At 43.8% G+C, this 23259-nt stretch overlaps 1 protein-coding gene across 4 annotated transcripts in view; it reads right to left on the bottom strand.

Moving 5' to 3' along the window:
• Positions 1–23259, bottom strand: part of VAV3 (vav guanine nucleotide exchange factor 3) — a 259303-nt gene that overhangs the window by 41095 nt on the left and 194949 nt on the right. For all 4 annotated transcript variants that reach the window (XM_061633875.1, XM_061633876.1, XM_061633877.1 and 1 more), the window contains 2 exons: positions 11279–11415; positions 7239–7304 (listed from right to left, as the gene is read on the bottom strand). In XM_061633875.1, the coding sequence (XP_061489859.1) occupies positions 7239–7304; positions 11279–11415 (203 nt within the window). The remainder of the gene's footprint in view (positions 1–7238; positions 7305–11278; positions 11416–23259) is intronic.

Here is a 23259-nt window from a genome sequence, read left to right on the forward strand (position 1 = left end):
AGTGACTGCTAAGCTGTCAGACCATTATGTTATAGCCACTGGATAAGTCAGCAAGAGAAGAAAGAAAGGGGACCAAGTGCTGGCAGTTAGTGTGGGGAGGCAAGCAAGACCCCAATCCAGTGGGCTCTGCTGGGGCGCAAGACCCCAACAAAGCCCCAATGTGTTGGGTACTGAAACCAGCCCTGATTGAACATAATGTGGTGTTTGGTCATTAGAAATGCAAAAGTGAACATATTATTTATTTATAAATCATGTCTATACTGACTTTTGGCCTAAATGACGCTCCGCTCGTCGCACAGCTGACGAGCGGAGCATAGTTGCCAGTGGGGGCGAAGCAGCCGCCTCCATTTTGAGAGGGGGGTAGTCGCACGCGACTCGGCTACGAGGGAGGGGCGAAGCCGCTGGGCCTATTTAAGCCCAGCCGCTCCTCCTACCTGCCTCTTCGGATCGCGACGAGGACGACGAGGGACAAGAGGACGACACTGGACGATCGCGGTGGCCATTTTGTTTCGCCGCGAGTTGGACTGATCGGCGCCATTATGCTGCGCCGATTTGCGGCCGTTTCTGCGCTCCTTCGAGCGGCTTGGGCCTTTTCTTCGGCCTATTTTGGCCTGATTTACCCCGGAGGGGCTGGCGATTGCGGCTGGGTGGCCAGGTGCAGATAGAACGCAGCAGCCGACGTGGGCCTTTTATCAAGGCCTGCTCAGCAGGGCGCTGCGGCTGCCCCCGCCCCCCCGGCAATAGCCAGTTCACCAAGCACTCACATTTCTTGTACTTTTTCAGCCCCTGCTGGTGGCTGAGCTGCGAGGCTTGCCTATATTGGCTTCTCAGCAGCTAGTTAAGCAAGACATGCACGTTTTTCCTCCCCCTTTTCATATAAAATTGGGTTAACCCTTCGTATTGTTTTAAGTTTATTAGTGGCTTATATTGTGGGTGGTTGCTATTGTTACTCCTACTACTATTACTATTGATAATAATACAATGCCCAATAAAGGTAAAGGTGGGGTGAAAGGTAAAGGGAAGGCCTCCCGGCCCACCCAGAAACGCCCCCCCCGATGCCTGGCTCTTCCGATGAGGAGGAGGCACCACCTTGGGCTGCTATTTTGGCGCGCCTAGAGGCTTTAGAAAATCAGGGTCGAGTATCACCAGCTCCTGGTCCTGGGTTACCTTTGGTTGCAGCAGACCTGGCGGCCACTCCTGGTACGTCCAAGGGGGTTGTTGGGCGGCCAAAACGGGCTAAGACCATTGCACGGGCTAATACAGCTGTGGGGCAGCGGCAGGAAGCTAACGTTGATGTCCTTGCCTTAATTTTAGCCCGGTTAGACGCCTTGGAGTCTTGCCCTGTCTCTGAACAGACAGGGACTGAAAGGCAGGTGACTCCTGTGGCAACAACAACGGCACCGGGATCTGGAGACGAGGTGGCTACTATTGGATCAAGTGTGGCTGGACCTCTAGTGAGCACAGGTGAGTCTGGGTCTGGGAGGACATCTACTCCCTCCCAGATGATGATTTCTGGAACGTTGCAGCCCCCAATCCAGGCTGCGTGCACTCAGATGTGGCAGCATACAGGCTCTGGTCAGGTGGCTGTATCAGTGGCGTCACCTGCTGAGCTCGATGCAACCCATATTCCTGCTGAACAACCAGCGGGGGCATCTAAAGTGGTGGCCGATCCTTTCGGATCAATAGCAGCAAACGCCATCCCTTTTGGGTATACATCCGTCACCCTAGGATTCCACTTACTCCCCGCGACGAAAGAAAAAATTTGGCGGGGGGAGTATGTGGATGTCTTTACTCTGTTATATAGAGAACACCCCAAGAGGGATAAAAATAAGGACGGGGAGAGTGATGTGGAACAGCCCAGACGGCGTAAGGTTGACCGTACCTGGGCTAATTGGTTAACGGCGTACCTGATTTACACGGGGGTATTGATGGAGAGGCAGCCCCAGAGAGGGTTCTCTCTCCTGAAGTATTTAGACATTATATACAGGGCGTATATAGAGTTTTCGGGCCCAGCTTGGCTGTCTTACGACGAGGCCTTTCGTATGCGTGTGGCATGCGATGGGTCTCTACCGTGGGACGAAAAAGAACCCGAATTATGGCTGCAGTTTATGTCTGCAGCAAGGGTCATGAATGGGGACAGGTGCGATAGTGGGTATCTTCTCAGCCAACAGTCGGCCACTACCCTTCCCCGCGTTAATGCGGGGCAGGGGGTTCAACCACGGCGGTTGTGCTGGGACTTTAATGCCCGTGGGGTGTGCGCATGCAACCCATGTCATTTCCGACATGAGTGTGCCAACTGCGGAGCCACACATCCTTCCAGCGCTTGCCCCAGACAGCGATTCTACAGGGGAGGTACTAAGGACCAGCCAGGGGGCAGAAAGCAACCCCCACCTGGAGTTACTCAAGGAAAAGGGCCCCTCCCCAATTAAATGGCACGTTCTGCGAACCTTAGTAGCTGGTTACCCGGCAGTTGAGGATGCACACTTTATATTACAAGGGTTTTGGTCAGGCTTCCGCATTCCTTATGACGGTCCGCGAGTTGCCTTCAAGTCACCCAACTAAAGATCTATCACAGGCATGGAGGCGCTTGTGCAAGCGAAAATTGATAAGGAAGTGCAGGCAGGGCGGGTGCTTGGCCCATTTACATCACCCCCCTTCCTACTCTCAGGGTGTCCCCCTTGGGTATTGTGCCCAAAAAAGCATTGGGTGAGTTTAGATTAATACACCACTTGTCATATCCACGTGGACAGTCAGTCAATGACTTCATTCCTGACAGTCTATGCACTGTCCACTACACTTCTTTTGATGCTGCAATGCGCATGGTGCGCGCTTGTGGCCGAGGTGCCTCCATGGGCAAGTGCGACATCAAATCCGCCTTCCGACTTCTACCTGTCCACCCAGATGATTTTGAACTGCTGGGTTTTTCCTTTGCCAACTATTTTTACACGGATAGGGCATTGCCAATGGGATGCTCAATCTCCTGCGCTCTATTTGAACGTTTTAGTACTTTTTTGGAATGGGCAGTTAGAAGAAGGACGGGGCTTGCTTCGGTGGTGCATTATCTCAACGATTTTTTGTTTGCGGGTAGTGCTGGCACTGGTGTATGCCAACACTTAATGACACAGTTCCATGACTTAACAACGGAACTCGGGGTCCCTTTGGCCACAGAGAAGACTGAGGGTCCTGCCACAGTTTTGACTTTTTTGGGCATTGAAATTGACTCTAACTAACAATGCTGCAAGCTGCCCTATGTCAAACTTCTTACGCTACATAGGAGGATTAAGGAAGTCACGGGGGCCAAAAAAGTTCGTCTTTCCACTCTTCAAGAGTTGGCAGGGCACCTAAATTTTGCTTGCCGGGTTATAGCACCTGGCAGAGCCTTCCTCTGTCGAGTCTATGATGCTATGGCGGGGCTGCCTCAACCCCACCATAGATTTCGGGTGACAGCGGCATTACGCGCTGACCTTGCGGTGTGGTCCTCCTTCTTACAGGATTTCAATGGGGTGTCCTTTTGGAGGCAGGACCGACTTTTAGAAGCAGAATTACAAGTACAATCTGACGCGTCTGGGGGCTATGGTTTTGGTGTAGTCTTCGGGTCTTCCTGGTGTAAGGGACAATGGCCACAGACATGGATGCTCCACGGTTTAGACAAAGATCTGACCTTTCTGGAATTTTTTCCAATAGTGGTTGCAGTATATCTGTGGGCCGCGGAGTTGAAAAACTCCACGGTCCATTTTTGGTGCGATAACATGGCTACAGTCCAGGTCATCAATTCCCTTACATCCAGGAATGCTAGGGTTATGGGTCTCATCCGTTCCTTCGTTCTCCAATGCCTGCGTTTTAACGTTTTGTTCCGAGCACGGCATGTTGCTGATGCTCTGTCACGGAACCAGATGGATCGCTTCCGTCAGCTGGCGCCGTGGGCCAGAGCTCGGCCGGAGGCCGTTCCCTCTGCGATATGGGAGATTGGAGAGAGGAGTCGGAGAGAGCCATAGGCCTTTCCATCGCCCCCAGCACGCTCGCCAGTTACCGAAGGGCAGGTAGAGCGATGCACAAATTCTGGGCCGCCAAGGGCTATACACCTGAGTGGCCTATTCCGGTAAGTCACATTATGGAATTCCTGGTGGAGGGCAGGAGACACGGCCTGTCCGTCAGTGCCCTGCAAGGTAAGCTGGCTGGGCTTTCCTTTTAAGCCAAAGCAAGGGGCCTTTGTGATAATGCAAGAGACTTCAGGGTCCGCCACATGTTGACAGGGTGGGCCAGGGAAAAACCGGTCCCACCGGATTCCCGTCGTCCCATTTCTCTGGACAGGTTACTGGGAATGGTCGAACAATTGGCAGCACTTTGCTCCTCCAGCTATGAAGCCAAGCTATTTCAGGCAGTAGCACTTACATTGTTTTGGGGGGCTTTCAGGATTGGAGAAGTAGTAGCCTGCTCAAAGCGAGACCGGTCTGGGCGTGCTCTCCAGTTTTCAGACGTATCCATAGATGGAGGGGGTGCCTGCATAGTATTGCGAAGGTCTAAAACTGACCAGAAGTGTAAGGGACGACGTGTGGATTTGGCCATGTCTTCAGTGCCTGCACTTTGCCCTGTACGGTCTTTGCAGATATTTTTGAATGTCAGGGGGTCAAACGAAGGATATTTGTTTATCCATGCCAACCATGAGCCCCTATCTATTTACCAATTTTGGGCCTTGATTAAACGTGCCTTGCAAGGGATTGGGCACAACCCTGCACAGTTTGGAACCCATTCATTTCGAGTTGGAGCTGCTTCTACAGCAGCAGGTGTGGGATTTTCCCAGGCACAGGTACAAGCGGTGGGGCGTTGGTCTTCTGATGCTTTTAAGGGCTATATTCGCCCCTTCTGAAGACAGGAATTGCGGAAGCTTAACATTTGCATCTTTGACAGGTTGCTGGTCGGGGACGGAGCAGACACGCATCCTTATTTGTGGCCACAGCATGGTGTTTTGGGCAGCTCGAAGGGCAGCAAACTCGAGCGCCGGCTCCCAGTTGGGCCTCAGCAGATGGGCGGCGATACAGTGGCTTGGCCGACGAGGAATGCGTTGGGAGGGGCTCCTACCCGCACTATTCCAGCAACATGCGATGCGGATTACTCCGCAGGTATTGGTCATCCATCTCGGTGGAAATGACCTTGGTTTGATACAGGGCAAGGCCCTCCTCATTCAAGCATGTAGTGACATGCAGCTCATCAGGCAAAGGTGGCCTGGCGTTCGTCTAATTTGGTCAGACATACTCCCACGGAGGGAGTGGCGGGGGTTTGGGATCCCCGAGCTATAGATAGAGCGCGGAAGATGGTCAACCGACGGATTCGCTTGGCCCTTCTTCCGCATGGTGGGTTAACCATCCCACACTCACGCATTCGGCACTGGCAGGTTGAACTTTATAGGGCAGACGGCATTCACCTGTCCGACACAGGTAATGATATATTTCTTGGGGACCTGCAGGGGGGTCTGCGCGAGGTGCTTCTTGGCAGTCGGGTAAAGGGGGACTAAATAGAGATTTGTCCCCCTTTTGTGACAGGAAGGTGCGGGAAGGGAAATAGTTAAGGACAGCTAGGTGGCCCCCTTAGGCACCTTTGGAGGTGATTGGCGGTTCCGGAGGCCTGTCTTTCACGGTTTTGAGGCTCGAAGACAGGATATGGGCTGCCTCTGGGGCCAACTTATCTCATCCACCCAAGGGTTATTCAACCCCAGGTGGGGATGACGTAGGAAGGCCCCCCTACTCACCTACAAGGTGTGGCCGGGGTAAGGGGTAAGCAGATGGGCTTGCCCTTGCCCTGGCAGGGGCCGGTCGCCCAAGAGCTGTATGGCAAGCTACTTGCTCATAGTTAGTCCCGCACCTAGATTTCCCTCTGCAGGTCACTTCAAAATTGGGTTTGTCTGCTGTAATTTAATAAAGTGGCCCTTATTCAACCCAAGCTTATGTGTCCGTGTTTTATTTCGCCCCTCAAGGGCAAGTAGAGTTCCTAAGGCAATTTACACACACACACAAAAATACTGCAAAAAGAAAAAAAGAAATAACGGAAACAAAAAACATTCCCGAAAAGAGCAGAGTAACTGAGTTACTTTGACTGTAATAATTGTAAAAGCAGAGAACCCTCGCTGAATTCAACGAAGAATTTAATATAGTTATGTTATGTCTGATATATTGTATTCTGGTGCATATGCTATGATCAAGAAGTGCTCCCTGCCTACTTATCAATCTAACCCCACTGGATCCCTTTTTTTCTCCGATATGGAATTATTAACTATTATGGGTTTTCACTACAGCATAAATTGCCCTGGAAAAGACTTAGTGAATGAATGTTGCTTGTGCTTGGGAGCTGATCAACTGAAAAGTCATTTCTACCTTAACATATTAGGTTCCGTCATATTTGGGAACTTTTAAAACTTCCTTTGTGGCATGGTTCTCTAGGTTAAGCCATTTGCTTTTTGGTCATCTTTCTTTAGTGAACTTGCTGTCTGAGTCTAATATCCATAAATCTACATTTCAAGGGCAATTGTAGAATGATGGGGGGATAATTTTGTCTTAGAGTTGGAGCAGAGAGCTCGTTCCAGCCCCATGTTCTACAAACCTGATCATGCAGAGCTTTGCTTGCAGACAAAATTATAACAGCACAAACTGCAAGCTAATTTTGATGTAAACCATTTAAAATATTCAGGGATGATACATGCCTTTGATACAAAAGGAGAAGAAATCAAGTAAAATCAAAGCATACAGACATATGACAAAATGGGCAGAGATCTTTGGTTTGATAGCTTTTCTTATTTTCACATACATTTCTGAACCCATTATTATGATCTAATCTCTCTCTATAACCCAAGGTGACTGGGGAATATATTAGCACTGGAGCATTCTTGCCTCACTGTAAAGAAAACAGCAGTTTTATTGCACAATACATTTCTTGTAGGCTTCGGGTGTATTTTGTTTGAAAACTAGTTAGACAATTTAACTGACTAACTTCTGAAAAGTTAAAACCATCTCTGGTGCAGGTTTCCTTCAGACTTCTAATTTTAAGTCCAATAGCCAAGAACGTAACCACATTACAATTTTAAATAACATTAAGTGCAGCATGCAAACATACAGAATCACCAAAAAAAAAATGTAAAACCAACTAGGCAGGATTAATAAAATCTTGGAATGAGCCAGGCAAGCCCACTGCAGATATTTTTGTGAAAACAATTATGCTGACAAACACAATTACATAGTTCTACTTACACATGGACAAGGTTTTACTGCATCACTTGGAAAGAAACCAAGCTCCTGGGTCACTACATTTCTACCCTACAAAGAGACAAAGAGATCCCATTAGGAGAAAACAACACACACATACATACGCGCACACACACACACATACCCTATATTGTGCATATAACTCTTTGTATATCCCATAAGAACTCTAAATTACACTTAATAATCTGTTCATACTCCATAGCTATTAGAATGGCCTGAGAGATAACAAAATAACTCTAAAAGCTATGGGATGGATTCTATAATCTGGTAGACACCAGATTTTTGACATCCCTCCCCATTTCAGATAAATCCACAGAATAGAGATGGCTGGATCAGTCTATGTCCGCTCCATGTCACTTTCACATGTGTTCACTCATAAATCCATTTTGTCCTATTTTTGCATTAATCTACATTTTTTGAAAAAAAACAAGCCACATTTAATATGTATTTTTAAAATGTATTTTAATTGTATTTTATCTCAAAAAGATGCATTTCTAAAATGTATTCTCTTTTAAAATATGCATTTCCAAACAAATTTTGATATTGTTTTTGAGCCGAGAACTGTGTCAGAATATTCAAGAAGCACAAACGCCAGTGAATAGGTAAGTTCTGGTTCCACATATTAGTCAAAGAGATGCAGATAAAGTCATCTTGGATTGGAATTCAAAAGATTGAATTCCTCAAGCATTCCCTCCCCAGGATCCAACCTGTTTCAGAATGATTCCGATATTGTCACAGACCTACCATTCCATTCTATGGAACCCTTTTCACTATCCTCTTCACATATTTCATGCTGTTAACTGCAAGCAAGGGCATGGAGGGGAAGAAGCCCAAGAACTCAGCAGGAGCACTCATGATCTGGATGCTGTGGCAGGGTCCTGAACACAGACTGCAAGGCATACTTAATGCCATGCTGGCCCATTTTGTAGACATTCACTGGATGCCCAATTTGCTTGTTTCATATCATTCCCAGAGCAGACTGGGTGGAGACACACTTCCCCCCCCCACTTCCACCATGGACTGCACATCCAGTTCTCTCAAGATAAACAGTTGAGCTATTCAGGATGTTAGTTTTTGCCCTTAAACTTTGTACATGTAGTATTGCTACAGTATACAAAAAGTTGTACACAATGCAAGGATCTCTCTAGAAGCCAGTCAGCAGCAGTGTGAATAAACAGCCATACTATTAAAACTTGGAATTTCAACATGTACAGAGAACTAGCTGCATATTTGTCTTACCACCTCAAACTTAGTCAAATTCCCAGTTGCAAGGATCAGCTGTTGGGCACTCAGTAAAATCACAGGGGACTCTCAGCTGTAAAGGTAGCAATTACTACAGTAAGGGCCTGTATGGGGCTCACATACCCTAGGAAAGTAACCCTGCTCTGTGATTAAGGATATAATGCATGCAAAGGCAACTATTGGTTTCTTTACCTCCCTAGTCCTCCCCACAACCATGTACCTCTCCAGATGTACTTAATGAAAGAACCACTGTTGGTACACAACAGCCTTGAAAGCAATTACATTGAGTGAAAAAAGACCTTGAGCCACTGCTGAAGATGATGCTGTTGCAAGTCTCTTAAGCCCAAAGATATCTTCAAATTTCAAATTTTAACAGTAAAACTCTTTTGGCATTAACAGCTCAGTCCTAAAATAACTGCATTAGCCATCAGCATTCAGCTTTCAAGGGTCACTTTAGTGAGGATTGGCAGCCCGAGGCCTCTTCATCTTTCCACAAATTGGACAGCTGACTAATTGCAGTAGCATAGACTTCCTCAAATTTCCTACAGTAAGCAGTTGTCAATGCTCCAGCATCAACATGCAACTCAAATGAGTCATGCAAAAAGTTCCTGCATATGGGGAAATAGTAAAAAAAAAAAAAGAGTTCATTCCTAATCCTTTTCCTATCTATCACACCATTTTTCTGAATATGTAAATCAGGCTTAGTAGATCTGGGTTATGGTTATGAAAAGGCTTCCTAAAATGAAGCATGGTGGTTGCCTTGTAGCAGTACTGTGGATTTTTATCTTTAACAAGCAGTAGCGTTACTTTCAAACTGAATTGTCTAAGAAAACAGGAAGAATGAAGAGCAAAACTTTGGTGCATTAAATAAAAAAATCAGGCACTCCTCTGTAGCACTGAGTACAGTTGCAATATTGGGCTTCTGAAGTATAACCTGACTTTTATCATAGATTTTATTTTTATTTTGTACAGAGCAAGGAGGCGCATTCTTAACCCTGGCAATAAGCTCTCAGGAATGCCAGGATCTATTAAGCTGTGATGCAATGCTGACTTTGCAATTGCACAATATTCTTTGGGCAATCTTGGGGGGGGGTGTTACTCCAGAAAAATACAAAAATTCTTTGTACTGTTTTTTTCTACAACAAAAACAAAATGAGTCTTTTTTTTAGTATAAGTGAAGACTGCTGTCCTAAACAAGTTTACCGGGAAGCAAGGCCTACTGAACTCAGTGGGACTTAACTTTGAAGTAAACAAGTTTAGGACTGGCTATTAGACTTGTCTGATCAAATTGTAAAAAAGAAAATAAAAAAATAACAAGTTTTTAATTCTTTCAGATAATTTACTCAGCATTAATCTCAGAAAGCCTTCACAGCAATGCAGCGGGCAACGACTGGGAAGGTCAAAACAAACAGCAGGTCAGGCTCCTGTGCTAACTGATACAATACTTGTATCCATTAGCAATTAAGCCTGCCCTTCTCTTTGTGTTAATTCTTCGTGGTGCTTTCCCCCCCCCCTTCCTGCACACAACAGAAACTGAAAAGGAGCAGGTCAGCATGTGATCCAGTGTTCCAAACAACCCACAAAGCTTAGAAATGGAGCAAGTAAAGACTACTGCTAAAATACTGTGCTCTTTTAAAAGAGAATGAAAGATGTGCGCCTGAAAAACCCAACATATTTCAATTGTAATCACGTCTGTCCTCTTCTCAAAAGACAGGAGTTTTCAATGGCTCTGTGCAGAAGCAAGCAATCCCTGCAGAAACTCCCTGCAGAAACAAGCAATGGTGGACCGCTGAGAAGGATTTGGCAGGGAGACCAGTCATAAAAACATGGGGCCAGAATAGTGGCTGCATATTCTGGGAATGACAGCACATCAAACTGGAAAGCTGCACTAGTGACCTGGGTGAGAGAGATGCAGAAAGTTACTAACATACCCAGCAAGGCCAGCATCAGACCTCTGCAGGCCTTCAGGTACCAGACCGCCATGGGCCCCTGCCTCTCCCTGCATATGTGTGTGTGTGTGTGCACATGCTCTTAAATAAACCCAGTCAGTATGCAGATACATTAACATAAGAGGTGGCATATTTAAGCATGTGCGCACTTGCACACATATACAGAGGTGATGTCGCCTAGAAGAGTGGAGCGCCTGCTCTTCAATCCACAACACCGTCTGGTCACAGCCTGTGACCTGTTATTGGCAGGGATTGTGAAACAGGAGCCCCACTCTCTCCGCCTCAGCCCTCAGCCAGTTGCAGGTACCTGACCTGGCTGCCCACTGGTGTCAGGCTTGTGTCCAGGATATTGCTGGCTGCCAGGGAATTCAGACAGACAGCACAATATGAGCCAAGTGGGGAGCAACAGTAAAAGACAAATGGAGAAGTGGAACAGAAGGTATGAGGAAATTGCATACCCACCTCACTGGAAAGCTTATTTTGGCCAGCACATCAGGAAGTAAAGTTATTAAGCTAGAGAACCATGCTGCATGAAAAAGATGCAGCAGGGTCTCAAAACTCACTATACCATCTGCAAGATTATCCACCCATGATAGTTAACCAGGAGACCTGACTGGGGTTCTTTCAACATGATATGGTTTGAAGCTCGGTTGTAGGTTAAGTAGATACTTTCCCAACATTGCGCAAAAGACCTAGTAGGAATTGAGGCTTCATGTACAGAGATATTTCTCAAGACAGATAACTGATAGGCCTTGAGGAGATGCAATTGGCCTGGTCTTTTGGCACAATCTTCAATTGCTTCATCTAATGAAACAGAATTGACAAGCACTTTACCTGCCAAAACAAGCTGTGTGGATCCCCTTTGATGAGTTCAATGATATCCCCGATCTGGATGTGTAGTGGAGGACCATCATGTGGATCTGGCTGTGGTATTCCACTATAGTTTCTAATTACTTGCATTTGTGGTAAGCCTGGTAGAAAACACAACACAGACAGTTCGTCTACATGTAATAAAATGTTACGGTGGTGAATAATCTAAAAATCAATGTCCCTACCCATGAACTGAGATCTAAAGCAGAAGCCCTCCTAGAACACCAGCTCCCATCCTGCAGAATGAGCCTCCCATCTTTCCTCTCCCAAATGAAAGCCACCAGATTGATGGGTTCTTTAGGCTTCTTCTTTTCATTTCGAATGGGTTTTGAGCTTTATGCTAGCAGCTGTGTCATCTCCTGCCATCATGCTATATACTATTATTTATTATTTCAGTAATTATGCTTTAAATTATAGTGAGATTTTATTGTTTTAACTCTTACTGCATCCTAGAGTATTTAAGGAACTGGCTGAAGAATTCTTGGAACCACTGTCTATTATCTTTGCAAAATTATGGATGATGGTGAAGTGCTGAATGAATAGAGGAGGGCTAATGTATCTTCATAAAAGGTGAAAAAGAGGAACTTGGGAACTATAGACTAGTCAGCCTGACATCAATCCTTGGGAAAATTCTGCAGCAGATTATAAAGCGGTCAATCTGTAGGCACCTTGAAAACAATGCACTGATTACTACAATCAAAAACAAATTCTGCCAGACTAATCTTATCTCATTTTTTGATCAGGTAACATCCCTGATAGACTGTTGGAATGCTGTGGACATAAAATACCTCAACTTCAGCAAAGCTTTTGACAAAGTGTCCCATGATATTCTGACTAGCAAACAAACTAAATGTGGGCTGGATGGAACAACTATCAGGTGGATCAACAGTTGGCTAAAGAATCATACTCAAAGAGTGCTTATCAATGGTTCCTTCTCCAACTGAGGACAGCTAATGAGCAGGGTGCTGCAGGGCTCAGTACTGGGACCAGAGCTCTTCAACATGTTTATTAATGACCTCGATGAGGAGGTGCAGAGAATGCATATCAACTCTGCAGATGATACAAAATTAGGAGGGATAGCTAGTATCCTGGAGGACAGAATAAAATTCAAAGTGATCTTGATGGGCTGGAGCATTGGGCTGAAAACAACAGAATGAAATTTAACAGGGATAAGTGCAAAGTTCTACACCTAGGAAAGAGAAACCAAGCGCACAGTTATAAGATGGGGGATACTTGGCTCAGAAATGCTGCATGTGAGATCTTGGAATTGTTGTTGATCATAACCTGAATATAACCCAACAGCATGATATGGCTGCAAAAAAGGCAATGCTATTTTAGGCTGCATTAACAGAAGTATAGTTTCCAAATTGCATGAAGTATTAGTTCCCCTCAATTCGGCACTGGTTAAGCCTCATCTTGAGTACTGTGTCCAGTTCTGGACTCCACACTTTAAGAAGGATGCAGACAAACTGGAACAGGTTCGGAGGAGGACAACAAGGTTGATCAGGGGACTGGATACAAAGCCCTATGAGGAGAGACTGAAAAAACTGGGCACGTTTAGCCTTGAGAAGAGAAGACTGAGGGGAGATATGATAGCACTCATCAAGTACTTCAAAGGTTGTCACACACAGGAAGGCCAGGATCTGTTCTTGATCATCCCAGAGTGCAGGACATGAGAAAATAGGCTCAAGTTACAGGAAACCAGATTTCAGCTGAACATCAGGAAAAACTTCTCAACTGTTAGAGCAGTATGACAATGGAACCAATTACCTAGGGAGGTAGTGGGCTCTCTGACACTGGAGACATTCAAGAAGCAGCTGGACAGCTACCTGTTGGGTATGCCTTAAGATGGATTCCTACATTGAGCAAGGGGTTGGACTCGATAGCCTTATAGGCCCCTTCCAACCAGTGGCGTCACTAGGGTTGGTGTCACCCAGTGCAGGAGGGAGGGAGGGAGGGAGGGGCGTGGTTGCCAGGTGACAAGGAGCACTCTTTCTCCCTCCCTCCCTGCTCTTTTAATCTCTCTCACACAGACCTACCCGGGTGGGCCACAGCGGGTATCCCTTCATCTTGGCAAAGACGAGGTCTCCGGCCTTGAAGCCGTGCTGCATCTTGGCAGGTGGCAAGTGGCGAGCAGGTCCCAGCCAGGCCTCAGGCTTCACCAGGCAACCGGGAGGAGGTGTGGACACTGGCCTCGCAGGGGGAGGGAAGGGAGGCCGAAGGTAAAATGGGAGGGCGCAGCCAATTGGCCCCGCAGACTGCCTTTCCTCTGGGGGCTGGCCCTCGCGGCTTATTGGCTGGGGGTCACTTATCTCTCTCTCCCCCCCTCTCTGGTGCGCCCTTCATCATTGCTGCTGCTGCTTCCCTGGGTCCCTGCAACTGCCCAGCTTCCCGGTACCTAGGGGTGGGGCACCTCTGGGTGTCACCCCCTCAGATGGTGTCACCCGGTGTGGTCTGCACCCCCCACCCACCCCTAGTAATGCCACTGCTTCCAACTCAACTATTCTATGAATCTATGATACTAGCTACTTTAAAGACTATATAATTGAAAAGCAATGAGAAAAAAGTCAAAAGAAAAAATACAAAATCAGGATTCTGGTTATTAAATTCATAAGCCAATTCAATGCATGTCTACTCACTGCCCCACTGAGTTAAAAGAGACTTACTCCCACCAGGTTCCCGTGTGTGGGATTGCAATCTTAAGGAGAAAATCCAAAATGTAAATACTTTAAATAACCTGACTACCTCCAACAAGTGGATTTGGGTGAAGAAACACTATATTTGACGCATGAACTGAGATGTTTTTCTTCTCAAACCTTCTCCCCTGTATTTTATGTGGTTATTCAATAAAATTATTTTTCTTCAGGCTGCTGCTTAGTTCATAAAAGCACAGCACAAACAATTTAATGGAAAATAATCAATTTGTTCATCAGCTCAGTCCTGTCCTATTAATTCTCTCTTGAGGCACTAGTAGATTTCACTGCCATGGAGGCTCGTCCTTTCCTGAATGTGTAACACAGCAGTGGCCCTGTAAAATATACCTTAAGGTTATCTTTCTAATTTTAGAGCAAAAAAAAGTGATAGATATGGTGTAATAATGCTTTAGATGCCGATATGGAGAAATTATGTGGGTTTGCATCAGTCTTCTTCGAGTGCCTCAATAAAAGCAAAACATGTCCAAGACAACAGAAAACCGCAAGCCGTTCCATGTTTTTGATATAATCGTTTGAAAAGAAAATCTAATTTTTCTTAAGTGTTATTGGATTTACACAGTAATTCAATTGTTCAATTGCACTCTACAAGCAAAATAATTCTAGTGCAGCATCATATCTTGCTTGTGCTGGTCTCTCTGGCAAATTGTCTTGTTGAAAGGGCATTGTCTAACAAAACAAGGGTGTTATACTAAACACCCAATAGTTTTGATATTTCTAATGAAAAACAAGTTTAAAAAATAGATATGGAGGTTCTTCCGTTTTAAGGCTATAGCAAATATTTATTAATTGCTTATCTTGTTGATCAATCAAATCATGTCCAAATGACATTTTAGCCTCCACAGAATGCTTGTTAAGTCTCCAATGCAAAGGCAACAGTGTGATAGTTCTCGTAGGGCTTATGAAGGAGGATCATGCTATTGATCATGCAAATATCAAATGCGACATTTGACATAAGGAGTAAAACCCTCGCTATTATTTCTTCACATATTTTACCTTCACCAAAAAGTCATCACACCAGTCAAGAGATTTATGTACAAACATAGATAATGGAGGGTAGAATTTTCCAAATTATCAGTCTGCAGGTTAGCTCATCTCCTAATATTACTCTGTCCCCTATCTAAAGGCACAGCGACCTGCCCTAAAATAATGAATTGTTTCCACTTTGGAAATCAGCACATGGTCTTGAAGGTTTTTCTTTCTTTTCTTTTTTTGCATCCCACTGTGCAAATGTAGTATTTAATTGCCCACCTTGTTTCTTATGTTAAGTGGTGGGCAGCTTGTCATCACTCATTTCCCCTGTTTTGTGTGTGTGGCTTAAATGTGCAACAAGGCATCTCTAGTTGTGCAAATGTGCAATAGATGTTTGGAAACCTGTTGCTAAATTCAGAACATTTATCCAGAGCTCTGGAAAACTATGGTTCCATTTGATACTTCGTTTGGGGTGGGGGAAGATGTGCAGTTAACACTTGAAAAGGGGAAGAATACCCTTCGAGGCATGAACAACTATACGGGTCACAAAAAGGCAGAAATTGCTGGGTTCTCACTGGTTTTATTTTTAGGGAATTATGTACACTCCTGCACTTGAATAATGCAACTTGTACAGTGTTGTTGTTTTTTTAAAAAAATGAGGCATGAGGTCTTATTTAAGAACTCCAATCAGTTAGATGTTCTCCCTCCCCAGGAAGGCTGAAACAGAAACACATTGGGCATTTTATATCTTTGATTAAAATTTGCCTTTTTCCTTTGTTTGCCTGTGGTTCTGGTACATGCTTGCATTTGCAGAAGGGTTTTTGAAGCCAACCCTTAGCTTGTTCTAGCCTTCCAACATCTGAGTCAGAAGACAGCCTTCACAAACAGGAGGCAAGACGCTATCTTAATAAAAAACAGTTTAGACTTAAGGTGAAAGGGTCATATGATAAAATACTACACACACACACAAACACACACACACAATTCTATACATATAAGACCACTTTACATAAAGGAGAACCCCTCTCAATATCCTAGCTTTCTACATGCAAGGAACCTTCTGGTATAAAGGAGCACTCAAGACACACAAGCCCTCACTTGCAGTCTAAAATGCAGACTACCTCATCTGATGTTTGGCAGAGCTTGGCGAGAATTTCAAGCCTGAACTAAGCCACATTAAAGCTATTTGCTTAATAAGGGAACGTCACATCAAGTGATGTTTTATCTCAAATGTTTACATGCAAGACGTGCAGAGACTCATTTCAAAGTCACTGAGGAACATATGACGAAGGCTACAGTTGCAGAGCTGACAAGAGAAAGTGGTAACATTCTTGAGTCATTCTTAGCCCATTGACCTCTCGTGTGATATGATCATTGCTCAAAATGTTTTACTGGAATTGCTACTGTAATATGAGCAATATATAATGTGACAGCTTTTACAAGACAAGCTTCTGTTGGTACTGCTTGTTGATGGCAAAATACCCATCCATGTTACCAGAAGTAGTGATTTTAGATAACAACCCTCTTTGGATTCCTAACTGATCAGCAAATACAGTACACTGGCCCACTCATATGGCAGGTTCAGTTCCAGGCCCCCACCGAAAAGCAAAAAACGCCAGAAAGTGGGGCCCTACTCAGCTGTAGCGCGCAAGCTCCCCGTCCTACAGCTGATCAGAGGTTTGGGATTCATACTTGTGCTCTGCCATAGTGCAAGAGTGTATCTCCAGATGGCAATAATGTGGCAACATTGGGGAAGTATAGCAGAACAACCAATAAAATGGAATGATGTGTGGATGGTCCATTAGAAATCCCCACTAATGCACATATTGCAGGATACACATGCCCAAAAACACCAGTTGCAAGGACCCAAACTGGGGCATACTTGAGCTGTCCATTTAACAAGTTTATTTAACATGCAATTTCAAGACATTCCTGCATCTTATGTGGCAGCATGCAGTTTCTTCATTTGTCTGCAGTTGCCTGTGCAGGCTATCTTGAGCTTCAGGAAAACAAAGGACCAAAACAAAAAGGTAGCAATATGGTTATCATACCCGTAACTTGTATGCATAGCACTTATGCTGCTCTACAAAACAAAATCTCCTTTCTGAATCCTAATAATGTGCAAGCTCACTTGTGCAAAATTCATGGTATGTGTTAATGAGCATGATAATGGCATGGTGTAAAGCCATCCAAGTTGATGGTCATCATTACAGTTTGTGGGAGCAAATTGCATACTTAAAACTATGCAAAATTCCATAGTTTAACTATGGGCTCATCTACATGGGAGCATTTCTTCATAGCAAATACACTGCTTTTACCTTCATAATAGATTTGTACTGTCCACAGTTCCTGCTCAATGTTAGCTGCCATTCAAGCAGGCATTCCTCTGAGAAGGATTAGTCTCACCTCTTCTTTGTGGTCCTGCCCTCTAATTGTACATTTCCACTCCCTCTTGTTGCTAAGGTGACCAAGCATGCTCAGTCTGTTCTATCAGCTGCAGTATTTATTTATTTATTTATTAAACTTATATACCGCCCCATAGCCGAAGCTCTCTTATAAAAAAAACCTGGAAGTGCTAATTAGGGATGGGGTTCACTGCATGGTTCTGATCTACCTGCATTCCGATAGGCCGTCATTTAATCCCAATCTGCCATTTTCTTGTTCCCACTTGCTAATTCAATCTGCTGTGCATATTTTGGGGTGACTGATCTGCGGTTTAATTTTATTTCTTTTCAGTGGCCACATAGTTATCAACATTAGTAGCCATGGAGGCCTCAAGGTATTACAATGGTGTCAAGCTTATGAACGGGGACGATCTAGATTCAAACTTGGCTTCATTGGGAACATTTCTGAAAAATACTAAGGTTCCTAAAATTTGGGGAAGTGAAGGGACATGAGAGCAGAGAAAAATGGGGCTAAAGAACGAACCCAAGAGGCTTCGCGGCACGAGTATTTACAAGTGCGATAAAACGCGGTTTTAAATTGGCTAATTGAAGCTGCTTTTCCTTGTTAGCAATGCCCAGGGCTTGGCGAGCAATTGACTGACAAGTGACGGAGGTCACAAGGGCATGAAATACTGGCTTCTTAATGGAAATGCGCCACTTACACAGTGTTACAAAAATAACTCAACATAACATTCTTGCCGGTTTGCAAATTCATGGTGATTACAGCTGCAGCTTACTGCAAGAAATATGTGCCAGTCCGAAAGGATGGCGAACTATTGAATTCAGTTGGAATCTGGTGCCAGGTCCAATTTGGCAGATATCCTTCCCCATCCATAGTACAAATATCTGTGTTTTCACTGGTAGGATACAGCTGAAATACAAATCTTTGTTTGAGCAGTGTTATGCTTTTGTGCACAGGTTAGGAAGAAAACAAAATAAAGGCACCATTTGCAGCAACATACAAATGGCCAGCAGAATGGAGGACAGCAACTGGAAATTGCTTGGCAGCCTGCTGCAGGAAATAAAATGAATGAAGGGAAGAGGATGGAATGGGTGTAGAGAGGGGAACGACTTACACACCCACCTAAAAGCATCAGAGCAAAGCATCTGCAAGCACTAGAGAAAGGGAGTAAAGGAGTTTTTTAATTCCCTTTTCGTATTATCAGTGTATTGGGTTAGTACAGATTTACAGGTGGAAAACTGTGCGATAGTTTCTGTTTGCCAGTACCATCAAGTGAACCATGCAAATTTAAAGGGCATGTGAGTAGTACCAAACATAAAGTAAACCACCATGTAGATGAGCCGTATGTGTGAGGAAGTACTCTCTTTTGTCTGTCCTAAAACTTCCAGCTTCATTGGATGGCCCATAGTTCTAGTATTATCAGGGTAGGAGAAAAACTTCTCTCTATCCAATTTCTTCACACTAAGCATAATATACACATCTATCATGTCCCCCCCTTTCTACAAAGCCCCAAATATTGTAACCTTTCTTCATAGGGCAGTTGTTCCAACCCCTTGATCATTGTGGTTGCCCTTTTCTGAACCTTATGCAGTTCTACAATATCCTTTTTGAGGTGAGGCAATCAGCATTCCAAGTGCAGTCGCATTACAGATTTGTATAATGGCATTATGATATCAGCAGCTGTATTTTCAATCCCTTTTCTAATGATCCCTAGAACTGACTTTTTTTAAACTGTATTTCTTTTTCATTCACTCTAAGCCAGTGGTTCCCTAACTTTTTTCTTCACGGAGCACTTGAAAATTGCCAATATGCCAATGACATCAGCTCTCACTCTCTCCTTTCTATAGGAATCAGGGGCTGTGAAGGTGCATAATCAGTGTATGGAGGTAGCAATGGGGCAGCATGAGAGCCAATAAACTGAAGTTGAATCCTGACAAGTTGGAGGTGTTGTGCATTAATAGTTTCCATGTCCAGGAATTATGTGAATGGCCTGTTCTGGAGGGCATTGCACTCTCTCTCTCTCTGAAGAACCAGATGTGTAGCCTAGGGGTGCTCGTCAACTACACTTGGCACAGGTGGCCTCAGTAGCATTTAGTGCCTATTTCCAGCTCTGCCTGGTTGGCAACATAGGGATAGCTAGGCCACAGTAATCCATGCCCTAATAATCTCCAAAGTTAGACTGCTGCAATGTACTCTATGTGTTATTGCAAGATGCAGCCACAAGAATGTTGACTATCTGAGCTGCTCAAGAATATATAATGCCCATTATTAACATTTTGTACAGGCTGCCTATTTGCTACCGAGCCCAGTTCAAAGTGCTAGTTTTTGTTTTTCATTTACAGCCCTAAATGGACCACGACAAAGTACCTTTCTTTGTACCATCCTGCCTGTGAGTTGAGTTCCACTGTAGAGGCACCATCCTAAAATTACACGCAGGCTACTGGTACTCTTAATTACAGTGGTGGCACCCCAACTGTGAAATACTCTTGCCTCTGACTCCAACAATGGTTACTTTTCAGCACCAGATAAAAACATTCCTCTTCCGCCAAGATTTTTGAAAGGCACAGAGAGAGGGATGTTATATACAAAATGGATTCTAAATTTTGGCTGTTTTAATATTTTAATGTTTTTATGGCTAGTTTTATATGATGTGACCAACCCTGCTATCATTTTAAGATGAAGGATCTACATTTTACAAATAAAAAAATTAATTGATAGGGATTTTTTATTCAGCCCCCAGCTACATCAAGAAATCATTTCTTATTGTTATTGTAAGCCACCCAGAGAACTTTGTTAATGAGTGGCAAAAAAATACTGTAAATTAACAAAAGAAATAAGTTATCTTTATTTATACACACAGCAAATATACAGTAGTTCATAGTAGTGCAGTAGTACAAATTATGTAAGTAATTTGAGATAAAATATGCATTTAAATACTTGTTAAAGTGCATATTTAAATGCATGTTTTTGATTATTATTTTTAAATATGTGGGAATGGAATGGAAGGAAAACCGTGAAAATTACAGACTAGAAATAGGCACATTTATCTATTCCTATTTCCAAGTACGGTTTGAACTTAAAAAAATACATTAATCTACTGTTCATGAGTTGGCACAAGTTCATGAAGAAGTACCTATGACATAGCCATACTATATAAGATCATGTTTTATTTACCTACATTGAAGACTGCTGACCTAATTTCACAAAATACAGGAAAGATGGAAAGACTGGGCAAAGGTTTGCTGAATGTCATAGATAATAAAGCTGTAACTGGCAGAGGGTGAAAGGTTACAATGCACAAGGCAAGGGAGATTTGGAGCTATTCTTCACCATAAATCTAATCAGAATAACTAGGTAAGTATAATGAGGAAACTTTTACCCACAAGATAAATGATAAGCTATTTGCTGTTTGGGATTTAGGATGTTCTTAGTTATTGATTACACAGGCAATCAGGTTTATTTTACGTGTGTCTGTTTTGAAAATGTTAACTAATATTCATCTAAAACTGGATTGATGAACACACCTAATATAATGGACTTTAAACATTAAGGTACCAATTATTTGTCTTTTTAAACACAGCCGACAAGGTAAATCTTAACAAATGGAATGCACGGGACAGCTCTAAATCTAATAGCAATGCCAAAAAAATTACCAGTGTAAAGGGATGGAACCTGTGGCCTTTCTGATGTTGCTGGACTGCAACTCCCATTATCCCTTACCACTGGCCATGCTGGCTAAGACCACTAGGAGTTGGAGCCCAACCACCTCTAGAGAGCAAGGATGGAGAACCTCAGGCCTGGGGACAAAATGCGGCCTTTCAGGCCTCTCTATCTGGCACTCAGTACTTTCCCCAAGCCATACTCCCTCCCCAGCCACACCTAGGGTTGCCATATTCCAGTTCCACAAATCTGGGCAGGCTAATTTGCATATCATGCATATTATGCAAATTATTTGCATATTATTTTCATATTTATGCAAATTATTTGTGTATTAATATTTGGATTGTCCAGTTGTTTTGTTTTTGCACCTAGGAATTACCACTAAAAACTGGGGAAAGATGTGAGAAATATTTTTTTAAAAAGCAACATTTTCAGCCTTAAATGCCTAGACTCTAGTTTCCAACACTATGGAATATTTATTGATTGATTAAGAGGATTTATATCCTGCCCTTCTGCTGTTAAAACAGAGCTCAGGACAACTTACAAATATAATAAAAACAATAAAAATGTACAATCAATATAAAAACATAATAAAAACACAAAATAGCAATAAACATAAAGTAAGTCAGGGCAGCAGTACGGTTAACCATTACATATACAATATATTTCAGAGATGTGGTGGGTGGAGAAAAACAAGAAGCCAAAATGTTAGGAAAAGGAGTCTTTCACGCCACATGCTCAGTTCTAAATACTGTTGCAGCAAGTTTTACAAGTTCCTCCAGTATTCCACTGGTGCAGGCACTCAGACATTCAAAGTATTTGTATGTTTCTTAGGTTTTATAAAAGCAGAGCTTTGCTTAACTCAAAATTTCTTCTCCCTTTGATCAACCACATCTACACAGGTTCCACCTCCCTACTCAAAATGAAACTGGGCCTGGAAGTGTGCAACAACCCCACACATACCTTGCTAATTAGATTACCAATGCCAGGATGTCTGTTTTATCGACTACTCTCCTGCCCCCCCCCCAACTGGGCATCATGAAAGACCCAGTCCTGGGCTCAGAAAGAAAATAAATATCTGGTCCTCTTCAAAGTACTGATAAGCCTCTTCAAGAGGGGGGGAAAACTGAAATGTATATACTTACCCTTACCCAATTTATGAGATTTTCAGATAAACGGGGGGGGGGAGAACCACAATTTTCTGGCATTGCAATGATGTTTTCTAGACACTGCCTCAGGTCAATGAAACTGAAACACAACCCTGGCTTCACTGATTGGCTGCAATCCTGAATGGGCGGGGTTAAAGCTACGAAGTGCTATACAGTACTGTTTAAAGAAAGATTTAACAATAGGGGGGCCGGCTGACTTTTTTATGTATATCTCGAGAACCAGACCACCTAGAAACTTTTTTTTAAAATTAAAGCTGAGAATCCGGGCCACCTAAGGGGCTAAACGGGCGCCGGGTGGCATGCAAATAATCTGGGTAAAACCCGGCTAACCGGGCAATATGGCAACCCTAGCCACACCCCACTACCCAGACTTCAACAAATACTGCCCCTGCTCGCTCCTTGGATGATTTTGCCTTGCTGAAATGTGTCCTTGAACTCTGATAATGCCTCTTGCTTGCTTGGATAAAGGATCACGCACACACAAAATCAGCTCCATAGGGTAGGGGGACCCTGTAGAGCAGACTTTGGTGATGTGCAGAGGGAGGAGAGGAAACAGAAGTCTTTTTGCAAAAGCAGAACTAAGCATCTGGAGCTTGAGAGACAACCCATTGTATGGAACTGCCCAGCTGTCAATGAAGAACATCATGTTTTCCTTTCTACAAAAATGGTTAGTACTTGGATATCTTTCAGAGCTAGTTCCCTGATTAAAATGTGTCTATTTTATTGTGGTTGAAAAGAAAAAGAACAAATACTGCTTTTTTTGTATAGCATTTTTTAAAATTGCGCTTCTTATTCTATTAGCAATATTTACTAGTTATGACTTTAAAGCCCTAAATGGGCTCCTGCTGGGAGGAAGGGTGGGATATAAATAAATAAACAAATTGTCTTGGACCAATTTACCTGAGAGACAGCTTATACCCATGCGTACCTGCCCATGAATTAAGGTCATCTGCCTCTGGTCTCCTCAGCATGCGTGGAATGAAAGATGTCAGACTGGCAGGCATGCAGGAGACAGCCTTTTCAGCCA

Source organism: Rhineura floridana, chromosome 6, assembly GCF_030035675.1.
Source record: "Rhineura floridana isolate rRhiFlo1 chromosome 6, rRhiFlo1.hap2, whole genome shotgun sequence".
Classification (NCBI taxonomy): Eukaryota; Metazoa; Chordata; class Lepidosauria; order Squamata; family Rhineuridae; genus Rhineura; species Rhineura floridana.